The sequence below is a fragment of the Trichomonas vaginalis genome, chromosome II (genome assembly GCF_026262505.1).
Source record: "Trichomonas vaginalis G3 chromosome II, whole genome shotgun sequence".
NCBI lineage: Eukaryota > Parabasalia > Trichomonadida > Trichomonadidae > Trichomonas > Trichomonas vaginalis.
Window position 1 is genome coordinate 2,619,477 of NC_067204.1, and position 12,538 is coordinate 2,632,014.

Consider the following 12,538-nt stretch of genomic DNA (forward strand, 5'->3'; position numbering starts at 1 on the left):
TGATTATCTGTTCCATAAAAATGTTGCCATGGAGCGAATGAAACACTCGAGATAAAAAATCTGTAAACTATTCAATTTAAAATCCCAAATGTTCAAATTCTTCTTTCTATGCGATAATTTATGCATTTTTGAAAAGGTTAGTTGAACTGTTGTAAACAGAAATTCATCAAAAGTGACACCTCAGAAAAGCTAAAATATTGAATTTTTGGAACTTTTGATAGAGCACGTTTTTAAATATTAATTTAAGTAAATGTATATTTTGTAAAGATTCTTTTTAATAAAAAAAATAAAATTTTGAAGAAGAACACAAAATCTTCTGAAAAATAATATCACATAAACTCATATTATTTTCTAATATATAACTATTTTATATAAAAATCAAATTCAATGATCTTAAAAGCGAAGGATAAACCTCAAAATTTACGAATATAATGAGTGGGAATATAATGCTTATCTATCATAAAACCATATGAAATATTCCCACTCATTATATTCGTAAATTTTGAGGTTTATCCTTCGCTTTTAAGATCATTGAATTTGATTTTTATATAAAATAGTTATATATTAGAAAATAATATGAGTTTATGTGATATTCTTTTTCAGAAGATTTCATTCTATATGCCTATGAAAAGTACTCTCAAAACTAACTTTTTCCTAATTATAATTAAATCTAGAATATTGTATTATGCTTAGTATTATTTCATTTTTCTCATTCAATTTAGAATTTACAAATGTCAAAAAATTGAGAGCTGTCACTTTTGATGAATTTCTGTTTATTACAGAACACCTTTTAAGGTGATTCCTTGAAGATTTTGCTACTTAAAATATAATCATTCATATGAAAGTAATGCTGATAACTTAAATAAAAAGTAAGGCAATTAAAGAGGGAGATACAGTAATAAAGTTTACTCAGCGTTGAACTTAGCGACAGCCTTGCCACCTTCAGAGACGGCGTGTTTAGCAAGATCGCCTGGAAGAACAAGACGAACGGCTGTCTGAACTTCGCGAGAACCAAGTGTGTTACGTTCGTTCATATCGACAAGGCGTGCACCTTCCTGAGCGATTCTTTCGAAGATATCTGTAACGAAAGAGTTCATGACCATCATAGCCTTGTTGGAGATACCGATATCTGGGTGGACCTGCTTAAGAACCTTGAAGATGTAGGATGAGAATGTTTCTGCACGCTTCTTGTGGCGGAGCTTCTTGTCTTGCTTGGCAGCGTTGGCAGCATCGACGCCCTCGACGGCTGGCTTCTTCTCAGTTGGTGTTTTAGAGGCTGGCTTCTTGGAAGACATTCTAAAATAATGATTTTCGTTTTTGGCGCCAAATTATTCAATTGATAGCGCCAAAAATTAAATGGTCTAAAATGGCAAAAACAAACTTCATTACTTATGGACATGGAAATCAAAATTCTTTGAAATAGTAAGATTCTCTTCGTAAAATTGAAGTAATGCATCTGTATAATATAATTTCATATCTTCATTTGAAATTGAAACATTTTTGCCATCAAGTTCGCATGCAAAGTATATATCTTCATCTATTTTGTATGCTCCTAATACGTGAGGAGCATCAGGTGTAGATTTCGTTTCGGCATGCTTTAAATATTTTTCTTGTGAAAGAGCCGCTTTTATTTTGCTCTCTTTCACACGAGGTTGTTCTTCAGGTTCTTTTGGTTCTTGTTGAACGTAATTATCAGTATATACATAATCAAATGTAAAATCATAGGATTTTTTGGTGTGTGAAGGCTTTGATTTGTTTTTGCGCTCGAATCTTTTATTTTTATTCAGTTTAGGTGGCGGTTTAGATGCTTTTTGTGTATTTTGCGTACCAAATATCTTTTCTTTGAGGTCTTCATCAACAGTTTCCCAGTATTCAGTTACTTTATCCATAGAGTTGTATAGTCCTTCTTCTGGTTCCCAAGAATCTTCTGAATGATCATAATTTGCCCATTTTACTAAGTAAAACAGATGGTTTTTTTCAAAAGTATGCGATATGATTTGTTCTACTTCATATTCCTGATCTTCTTCTTCATTATTTATTATTTCTTCCTTAGTTTCTTCAATGTTGTCCATTTTTTTAGGGGGAGAAACTGAAATACAAAAAAGATTTGCAAAACCTTTCGATTTTGTTTAGCTGTGAATTAATTTTTTATATTTTTTATCTTGTAAATCACATCATTGAATATGATAAGTTTTCTGTTGTAAACAGAAATTCATCAAAAGTAACACCTCAGAAAAGCTAAAATATTGAATTTTTGGAACTTTTGATAGAGCACGTTTTTAAATATTAATTAAAGTAAATGTATATTTTGTAAAGATTCTTTTTAATAAAAAAAATAAAATTTTGAAGAAGAACACAAAATCTTCTGAAAAATAATATCACATAAACTCATATTATTTTCTAATATATAACTATTTTATATAAAAATCAAATTCAATGATCTTAAAAGCGAAGGATAAACCTCAAAATTTACGAATATAATGAGTGGGAATATAATGCTTATCTATCATAAAACCATATGAAATATCAATTTTTGCTTTACGCCTAATTTTTGACGACAATTAGCAAAAAATGTTAAATGTTAACACTCAGTCCATTTGAATATGAAAAATAAAATTGACTTTGATTAAATGTTTTTATTTATCATGCAATTCTTCTTGCGACCAAAGATTTGAATAAAATTCCAAAAAATAAGATAGCTTAAAAAATAATATACGTAGTGTTTACTAATAGATGAATAGTATATAAATTCTATTAAAATGGATTTGATCCAAAAAAATATAAAACCAAAAATAATTGTTATAATTTAAATGAAGAAGTAATTTAAAACGATTTTATTTATGATCAAATTTTATATATTTTTTTGGATCAAATCCATTTTAATAGAATTTATATACTATTCATCTATTAGTAAACACTACCGTATATTATTTTTTAAGCTATCTTATTTTTTGAACTTTTATTCAAATCTTTGGTCGCAAGAAGAATTGCATGATAAATAAAAACATTTAATCAAAGTCAATTTTATTTTTCATATTCAAATGGACTGAGTGTTAACATTTAACATTTTTTGCTAATTGTCGTCAAAAATTAGGCGTAAAGCAAAAATTGATATTTCATATGGTTTTATGATAGATAAGCATTATATTCCCACTCATTATATTCGTAAATTTTGAGGTTTATCCTTCGCTTTTAAGATCATTGAATTTGATTTTTATATAAAATAGTTATATATTAGAAAATAATATGAGTTTATGTGATATTATTTTTCAGAAGATTTCATTCTATATGCCTATGAAAAGTACTCTCAAAACTAACTTTTTCCTAATTATAATTAAATCTAGAATATTGTATTATGCTTAGTATTATTTCATTTTTCTCATTCAATTTAGAATTTACAAATGTCAAAAAATTGAGAGCTGTTACTTTTGATGAATTTCTGTTTATTAGAATATGATAAGTTTTCTGATAAATTTGTTGGAATAGAAAGAATCGAAAGGTGACGGATGAAGTCATTCAATTTTTATTATTGTGATAAATCTTAAATGCTTTTAACCACCGGAGTACGATATCAAATCCAGCCACTTCAAGAGATTGTCCCCGAGGATAAAATAAAAGAATGCTTATCAAATATTGGCTATCACGTCATAAAAATCAATAATATCATAAATGCATACAAACCTATATTGAAAACCATGAATGAACAACTTCCATCCATCTCATATGGACCTATTTTCTCTCTTTCCACTGATTACAAGAAGATTACTTCTCTAAACGAAATTTTAAAGATTTCTGGTGAAGAGCTCGATAAAGTTGTCCCTCCTGAATTACAATATTCAGAACTGTTTATCGAAGCTTTCAACCATTTAGGCCAATTCAACCAATATATCCCTATGTTAACTTCAAATCAAGCGTCATCTATGGCTTCTTACGTTCCTGCGCTTCAGCAGTCCCTGTCTCTAGTTGTCGAGACCCTTGATAAAGTCCTTGCTCTTGCCCCGAAATGTTTTGAACTCAACAAAGAAAAAGAAAATGAAATTAATTTCGAAGACAAGGAGTTTGCCCATTATTGCGTCTGCTGCAACAAACTTGCTGAGCTCCTCGTCATAGATCTCAGCTTTTTATCTGCCTACGATGCAGTGAATTCGTTATCTCAGATCACAAACTTCAAGAGCTGGGTCGATCTATTAACAAACGTTTCGAACCAATTACGTACAGCTGCTTCGACTAACATTGAAGCAGTGTTTCCGAATTTGAAAACAATAACAACGACAATTCCTTCTTTGTTTGCGATTTACTCCTTCGCACAAAGTTCTGTTAAGGATACTTTACTTACCACTGCTTTTGCTAAGCATATAATCCAGTACATGAACCTCATATTCAGTAAAGTAGGAAAACCAGTCGCCGAGTTAGTTTCGAAAGAGATTTCAAAGCTAACCGATGCCTGCTTCTCCAACGCCCCGATCAAACAAACAAAGGAAATTGTTAATTCTCTTTTAACAGTTTTTTCAGAGATTGCCTCCACAGATTACGTTTATAACTCCACAGAAGCGAATACCATGATACAATCCGTCAAGGCCATTCTTACGATTTCTCAAGACCAACAAGAAATTACGGATTGTGCCTTTTCTCTTGCTCGTTGCATCTCAACATCACTTTATTCCCAAGCAAATTCCAATATCATTGATAAAGCGCTTCAAGAAGCCATCGGAAAGCTACTCAACGCTCAGTTAAGTTTAGTCAAAGGTTATTCTACGAATGTAACAGCAACTTACACGAAAAAGATCGATTGCTACAGCGAAAACAGCCTCAGTCAAGTTAATTACCATACTTCTACCATTGATAATTTGAATCAAATCGATCCAAATTCCGAAACTTTCATTACAGACGTACAAAAGTTGTTTTCTGCCACGAACTATCTCCCATATTCACTCAATGATATAATAAAGCAGGCAGAACCGCAAGACGCCGCAGTTTTCCAAACTTTATCGTCTGAAATCAAAAAATCTGCCAAGCAAGTCTCATCGTTATATGACCATCTCGTTAGTATGCTTTCAATCAGCACACAGATGGTAGCAGAAATGGGAGTTAAGGCCATCCAAGTGTCAAATGGACAAATTCAAGTCGACGAAACGTTCAAGAGCGAATTAGACAAGTACGAATCAACGATGGCTAACACACCAACATATTTGTCAACAAATCAGAACACTTCTGAGTACATTAATTTAGTTCATAAATTAAAAGAGTTTCTTGACAAAGAAGAAGATGGAATCGGTGGCCTTACGAAGTCATTAATGAATGCATACTTCGATGAGATCGGAGATACCTTCGAAAAGCTCAAAAAAGTTAATAATTTCGGAGAAACCGACGATTTCGTTTCAAATGTTGGCAGTTTATCATTCAGCTGCCTTCCAACAATCCAAGAAGCTCAGCAACATTACGACGATTCATTTGCTTACAAATTTTCTCATTTTTATTCTGCAATTACGAGGTTATCTGGCTCTTTGGAGAACGCTCCGGAGTCAATGCAGGATTTGAAGCAGTTCCCACAGGCTATTAATGCATCTTTGAACACAATTTTGCCTCTTATTACAAATCAAGACGCATCCAACAGATCTCTCCTATCGAACTACGTTTCAAACTTATCACAAATGATGACAAAGTTCCAATCCGCCATCGATAGCTTACCACAACCATTCCTTCAGGTAGATATTCCAGCGGAACTTCGCCAATTCAGGAAACTCGAATCGGCAATCGCTTCCCTTCCAACATCTGCCCTCAGAATCACAGCTACGAACCTCATGGACCTCTTCAAGGACGCAAAATCAGAAGATGCACTCAAATTCCTTACGAAATGGTTCGAAATGGCCTGTAATAACGAGATTGACTGCGGAACTATATACGATGCAGAGAAAAACATCGCCAAACTGATAAATATGAGGTCTCTCGACGAAGCTTACAATAATGAGGTAATTGAAGCTCTCATGAGGGCCTCTGTAGCATCTACAAGATCAATGGGCGACATGTCAGGCGAAGAACTTGAATTTATGGAGAAATTAAATAATGATCTCATAAATAAAATCAAAGAATACATTGATACTAAGTCAGAGAAGGCCCTGAACGAGATAGATCTCATCCTTGATCAAATGTCCAACTACAAACGCTTTATTTCGGGAACTCCTGAAGAAAAAGAGGAAATGCTCGAAACAATCCTCAGTACAATGGCCGAAAAGTTGTCAGAGTTGAGAGATGGAAAAGCTTCTCCACTTGAAGTAGCAAAAGCTCTGAAAAATTTGTTGACATATGGATTTTTCAACGATAAAGAGATGTTGGAGAAATTCCAGGAGCTTATTGACAAGACGATCGAGAAGCTTTTGAACGGAGAAGTAGACGTCCAAGACTTAGTAGATGAAGTTATTCGACAAATCAAGAAGATGCGGCCGGACAGATACGAAGATGTTATGAAAATCGAAGACCAGGACGAGCTCTGTGACGAAATCTACAACAGGGCCGAGATGTTCAGAGAGTACTCGAACATCGTCGTTCGCGCTGCCAGACAAAATGACGTTCCTCCGGACGTTGTCAGCCACGCGATCATGAAGATGTCGACAATAGCGAGCGAATCAGCTACGGTAGCTCTAAGATCTATGGAGAAGAACGGTCTTGAAAAAACAAATCAGATCCAGGGATTCGCTTCCAACGCAAACGACGTCTTCTCAGCATTCTCCAAGTTCGAAGAACTCGCAAGGAACCTTCAGAATGACAATTCTCCAGAGACAGTTCTCGAAGTCAGAAGATTGGCCAGAACAATGGCAAAGAAGATCGATACATTCATCAACAACGTTGAAAGACCACTTCCACCAGTACCAGCAACAGGATTAGACGAGAAAAAGAACGATTTCTTCCATCAATTATCCAAAATTGAAGTTCAAGCATCTCGTGTTGTCTCAAGAATCAATTCCTGCCCTCTTTCAGAGATGTTAGACCCAGAAAGAGAAGGTTTGATCAACGCATTAACAGAAGCAAGAGATGAATTGAAGCAAAGTGCAGATGATTTGTACGAAAACTCAGTCGAACCTCAGAAATCATGGTTTAAGACCATCTACGAAGAGTACGAAAGTAAAATCAACTCAGCAATTGAACATCTGAAAGACAATGAGAAACAAACTAAGAAAGATATCAACGAATCAACAGCAATCGTTCCTAAGTTGATCGAGGCCGCTCATTCCTTGGTTGACCACATTATTATTTATCCAGACCCAGATTCAGCCTCCAAAATCCCAGACGAGTTCAACCTCCCTCCAATGCCAACAGAAGCTCCTTCTCCACATGAATCCTTCAAGCAGCTCTGCGATTCACTCGAAGAACTCCAAAAGAAGATGGATAACTTCTCAGATATCTACAACTCACAAAACAATTCCGAACTGGTTGAATTGACTCTTAAATTGAGAGAGGAAGCCGAAAAATTTGCCACATCTATGGGAACTATGACATTTTCCACCACAGATCCTCGTTGCCAAGTTGAAGAGCAGACAATTATGCACGAATTCGCTTCAGCATTTACATCATTACAAAATTCTGTTAAAGCGAAATTACTTTTAGACCCAACTGCTCAGTCCCAAATTACAGAGTCGATCGCTGCTGTTAACCAGGCATCGCAGAATTTCAAGGTTTCTGCAGACAAAGCAGTCAAATCAGCAGAGATTACGGCACAAAAGGAGGAAGAAGTCGAAATCGAGCCAAGCGATGCAGTCACAGCAGAACTCCAGGCAACAGCACTTGCAATTGAAGAGATGTCAGCCAAATTAAGTGAATTCGGTTCACAATTTGGCCAAGTCGACGATTTAATCATCGATGCATCACTTCTTCAAGACGAAGAAGATGAAGATGAAAACGAATCAGCAATTAAGACTGAAATTGACTCAAACAACCAACAAGATATTGCAGAATTGCTTGATCTCGACTCTTTCATCAAATTCATCATCGCACAGGCGAGGGCTATTCTCAAGAACGCAGGAGACATGCTCAAACGCGCCATGCAGATCACAGCAAACTTAATCGTATCATTCGGCCACATTGACAACGAACGGATGATGATTAACTCAGCGCAAGACCTTACAGAGGCTGCCGGTTTGATTATGACTGCTGCCGAAATGTTAATTAAAGGAACAGCCGGGGAAGACCCCGAATTCAAAGTAATTGCAGCCGCAAGGATTGTGAAGGGATCTGTTGCACAATTGGTCGCACAAGTTCTCGTCAAAGGCGGCGATCCAGAGGGAATCATGAATATGCACGTCAAAACAGTCAGATTCTGCTCCAACCAGATTGTCCGTCGATCAGAACTCCGTGTTGCAGCGCGAGTTTCAGAGAGCGAGAAAGGAAAAGTTAAGAAAGGAGGAAACAAAGTTGTTCAGAAACTTAACGCTCAACAGGTTGTCAACGACAGCAGAACTAAGCTTCAGGAGTCCGAACAGACACTTTATAAGTACAGGAAGGCAAATTCAAGAAAATAACTTTTATTATATTTTTTGATTATGTTGAATTAATTTTAAAAAATGAACTTTTTATAAATTTTATACGAACTAACAATATTTCAATATATGCCTTTTAAAAAATTTGCACTTAATTGAGAGAAAATTGAAATTGGTATGCCATAATCAACGTATGAATATTATATTTACTTTTTATGCTGTTTTAGTAATTGTTCTTGCTGCAAATATCCAATTTTAGACGAGATTGAATCTTCATTGTTTAGGATTAACAAACATAAATGATTAAAGGCATGATCCTATTGATTTGGTAGATAGTGGATGTCATACAGATTGCTTAATTGTCCATTCTAATTAAAATCCTATGATTTTTTAAACCGAAATCTAAGATTTTAAATTGAATAGTTTACAGATTTTTTATCTCGAGTGTTTCATTCGCTCCATGGCAACATTTTTATGGAACAGACAATCAATCAAATCCAACCACATGCAACAACTGCAAACCAAATGCGACACAAAATGAATGCTTCGTTTTACTCAGTTTCTTCTTTGACTTCAACAACGGCGCAATCAAATATTCTATTAACGACATCAAAGTATTACATTCGGAATGCAACTTTAATAACAACACAAATACTGAAAAAGGCGGCAGTGTTTATTTTAGCTGCAAAAGTTCTTTTGTTCAACACAAAATTTGTTCTTTATCTTCACAAACAACTTACACTTATTACCAAGGAGGTCACCACTCCTTTTCAGATTGTCAAGATTCAAACAAACTAAATTTTGTCTATGATTCAACAATTTGTCTTTGTGGAAACGAAATATCACAGAAAACAATATCTGCATTCAATGGAAATATTTCTATTCGATCAACAAATATCAGTCAATGTACAGCATCATATAATTCAGGATACGGACTTTTTCCATCAACAGAAGCATCAGTTTCATTTTGTACAATTGAAAATACAACATGCAAACCTTATGATCAAGTATTAGGTCATTATAATTCTAAAACAAATTTTGTTTCTTTTTGCAACATTTTGAATAACAAACAGAGTACAACAGAATTTGGAATGATTTATTGTAATATAGTTATAACAATTGAAAACTGTTCTATATTTGGAAATGAAGGTCCATCAGGATTTAAACTTTTTCACAATAGTGGATCATCGTTTACAGTTAAAAATTGTTATGTTCAGAGTACTCCATCTATTCCAAATGATATCATTACTGAAAATATCAAATATGAAGAAAAATATTTAAATTTATCTCATTTATCTACATCTAAATGCGAAGCTTTAATTCCTATGGTTAATAATTATGAAAATAAAATAATAAAAGAAGAAGATGACACATTTGAACAAGATTATATTAAATTTATTCGATCTTTAATAGTTCCTATATCATCTCCTAATAAACAATCATAACTATAAACTATATTAAATAATCTATAATATACATGATCACATAATTACTTTCATTGGGTCTATTTCTTAGATGGACGAAATTTTCCTATATTTCTGGTATATTTCATAAAAGTTTGTGGTTATTTAGTTTCACAGAGTAGGAATCGGTGAATTTTGCCGAAATAATTCTCAAGTTGTTTAGATTTCATTCATTTGATTGAGAATTTTATATTTAATTTTGTAAAGATATCAGCAGTTACATCGTTTATTCACTGATTTATCCTTTGAGTTATGGAATATAGGGTGTCCAAAGGTGTGTTTAGCACAAACCTGAATACTGCGAATAGAAATAAACAAGTTACATATATATAAAGTTTATTTAAATATAATCACCATTGGATTCAATCACGCGTTCGCAGCGATCGATCCAGGCTTGAAAGACACGCTTTAAATCATCATGAGAAAATTGCTCAAATTGCTCTCTTACAAAATTTTCAAGATCATCTGGACTCGCGAATTCGCGTCCTTCAACTCTCTTTTTTAGCGTGCCGAATAAATAAAAGTCAGAGGGTGCAATATCAGGTGAATAAATTGGGTTTGGAACAACTTTGACATTGTTTTCCACCAAGTAATTCATTACCTTATGACTTTTGTGAACTCTTGAATTATCAAAATGAATTGCAAACTTTTGTTTTTGTTGTTTGGATTTCTCAAACTCATCAGAATTGATAATTTGAGTAAGAACATTGTCAATTAGATACTGAGCATTCATCGTATTAGGTTTTTGAAGAATATCAATTGCGATGATGTCATTCACGCCCCAAAAAACCGACAACATCATCATTGGTGTGTCAATTTTTTTCTTCGGGAATGTTTGCGGATTTTCATCCTTCGGGATCCACATGATTTTGGCTTCTGTTGCATATTGAAACCAAGACTCGTCCCCTGTTACTAAAAAGCGAAACTTCTTGGATTGATACGCACCCAATATAGAGAGGAGCTCTTTCGAAGATTGGACTCTAGATTTTTTTTGAACTGAATTAAGGTTGTGCGGAACCCAACGTGTATACGCTAGTTTGTAGTTCAAATAATTGTGCAGATAATAACTGACTGTTGTGTACGTGTATCTTTGTCATCTCCTCTATCCTTCTGAGTGATGCTCTTGGGTCTTCATCTAGCGCTTGAAGAATTGCTTTGATTTTTCTTTGATCCGGCGATTTTTTGTCAATTTTTATGATGGGCGCCTTTTTGTTCATGAAGTGATACATCCTAACATGATACGTTACAGTGGAATAGCTAGGAGCATCCATACCGAAGCATTTACCAATGTCTCGTAGATTTTTTCAGTCTTTGCATTTTTGCAAGAGCGAGGATGTTTTCTTTATGATTCATTAAAAAAATGAAAAAAATCCCGCCAAAATTTCCCGCGAAACCGCCTCTTGTCTCAAAATTCATTTTATATCCCGGCATGGCGCCAAAATACAACATACTCATCATATACATATATTCATATTTTTTATTATATATTTATAATCAGCATATATCTCCTTTAATAGTCTCATATAGAGCGCTGTGCTAAACGCACCTTTGGACACCCTATATTACTTTCTGAACTCATCTTTTATAATAACACATTTACAGATAAAGACAGCATTGTTTGTTTTCATAGCAACAGTTTTCTTGTCCAACAAAAATTTGTTCTTTATCTTCGCAAACATCTACTCTATACTCAGATGGAGGTCATCACTCCTGTTCAAATTGCTATGGTGCAAACAAACTAAATTTCATCAATGACTCATCAATTTGCCTTTGTGAAAATTTTAAACTCAACAATAACAATTTTCGTAATATTCAGGAATATCACTTTACGATCAATAAATTTCAGTAAATGCACAGCATTATATAAATCAGGATACACAATTGGCACTACATTATACACATTAGTTTCATTTTGCACGATTGAAAATACAACATCCAATGTCAAAATTGTAATTGAACACAATTCCCCTGGAAAGCAACATACTTCATTTTGCAATATTTTGAATAACATTCAGAGAGTTCTTGATGAGTGAATAATGAGATGCAAAGATGATTTAGAAATTAAATACTGCTTCGTATTTTGGTATGCTGGTCCAGAAGGATTTAAACTTTTTACTGTGTTGATTAATACAGATTCTAAATTCATGGTGAAAATTGTCATGCTCAGAGTAATGGATCAATTCCAAATGATATTACTATTGATAATATTAAAATGATGAAAAGAATTTAAATATATCTCATTTGTCTATATACTAATGCGAAACTTTGCTTTCATTATTGACAAAGTCAAAGATATTATTAATGAAGTAGATGACACATTTTATTATACCAAGAATCCTAGTATTCGATAGGTTAGATGTCACTTTGGTCAACTTTCTCAAATTCTTTCTTCGCGCGATATAGGAGATTGTTGATGTTGAGAGGACGGAGTTTGTCAGAGATGGATTCAACTGATGGAAAACATTCTTCTGAATGACTGAAGAAGTCACAGATACGCATGCCTCGAAGTTAGAAGGTATGAGAAGAGATTCGATAGGTTGAACTGAAAGTTTGTATGAACGAAAAATGAATGTTTGGCTGCATTATTGATAGTACGCAAGTTGT

At 33.9% G+C, this 12,538-nt stretch overlaps 3 protein-coding genes and 1 pseudogene across 4 annotated transcripts, besides 5 other annotated features; 1 reads left to right on the top strand and 3 right to left on the bottom strand.

Moving 5' to 3' along the window:
- Window positions 1–147: 147 nt before the first annotated feature.
- Window positions 148–185: a mobile genetic element.
- A 557-nt stretch (window positions 186–742) lies between these two features.
- Window positions 743–779: a mobile genetic element.
- Window positions 780–845: 66 nt separating this feature from the next.
- Window positions 846–1,323, bottom strand: TVAGG3_0473430 (histone H2B; the record flags this gene model as incomplete). Its single annotated transcript, XM_001308074.2, has 1 exon — window positions 906–1,295. One exon carries the CDS (start codon window positions 1,293–1,295, stop codon window positions 906–908), a length of 390 nt encoding a protein of 129 aa, XP_001308075.1.
- Window positions 1,324–1,385: 62 nt separating this feature from the next.
- TVAGG3_0473410 (chromobox protein family) lies at window positions 1,386–2,072 on the bottom strand (the record flags this gene model as incomplete). Its single annotated transcript, XM_001308075.1, has 1 exon — window positions 1,386–2,072. One exon carries the CDS (start codon window positions 2,070–2,072, stop codon window positions 1,386–1,388), a length of 687 nt encoding a protein of 228 aa, XP_001308076.1.
- Window positions 2,073–2,196: 124 nt separating this feature from the next.
- Window positions 2,197–2,234: a mobile genetic element.
- A 1,178-nt stretch (window positions 2,235–3,412) lies between these two features.
- Window positions 3,413–3,449: a mobile genetic element.
- A 91-nt stretch (window positions 3,450–3,540) lies between these two features.
- TVAGG3_0473460 (armadillo (ARM) repeat-containing protein family) lies at window positions 3,541–9,908 on the top strand (the record flags this gene model as incomplete). Its single annotated transcript, XM_001308076.1, has 1 exon — window positions 3,546–8,513. The coding sequence occupies one exon, from the start codon at window positions 3,546–3,548 to the stop codon at window positions 8,511–8,513; it is 4,968 nt and encodes a 1,655-aa protein (XP_001308077.1).
- A 286-nt stretch (window positions 9,909–10,194) lies between these two features.
- Window positions 10,195–11,494: a mobile genetic element.
- TVAGG3_0473480 lies at window positions 10,275–11,398 on the bottom strand (annotated as a pseudogene). Its single transcript has one exon. A coding segment is annotated over exon 1 (1,124 nt).
- Window positions 11,495–12,538: the final 1,044 nt, after the last annotated feature.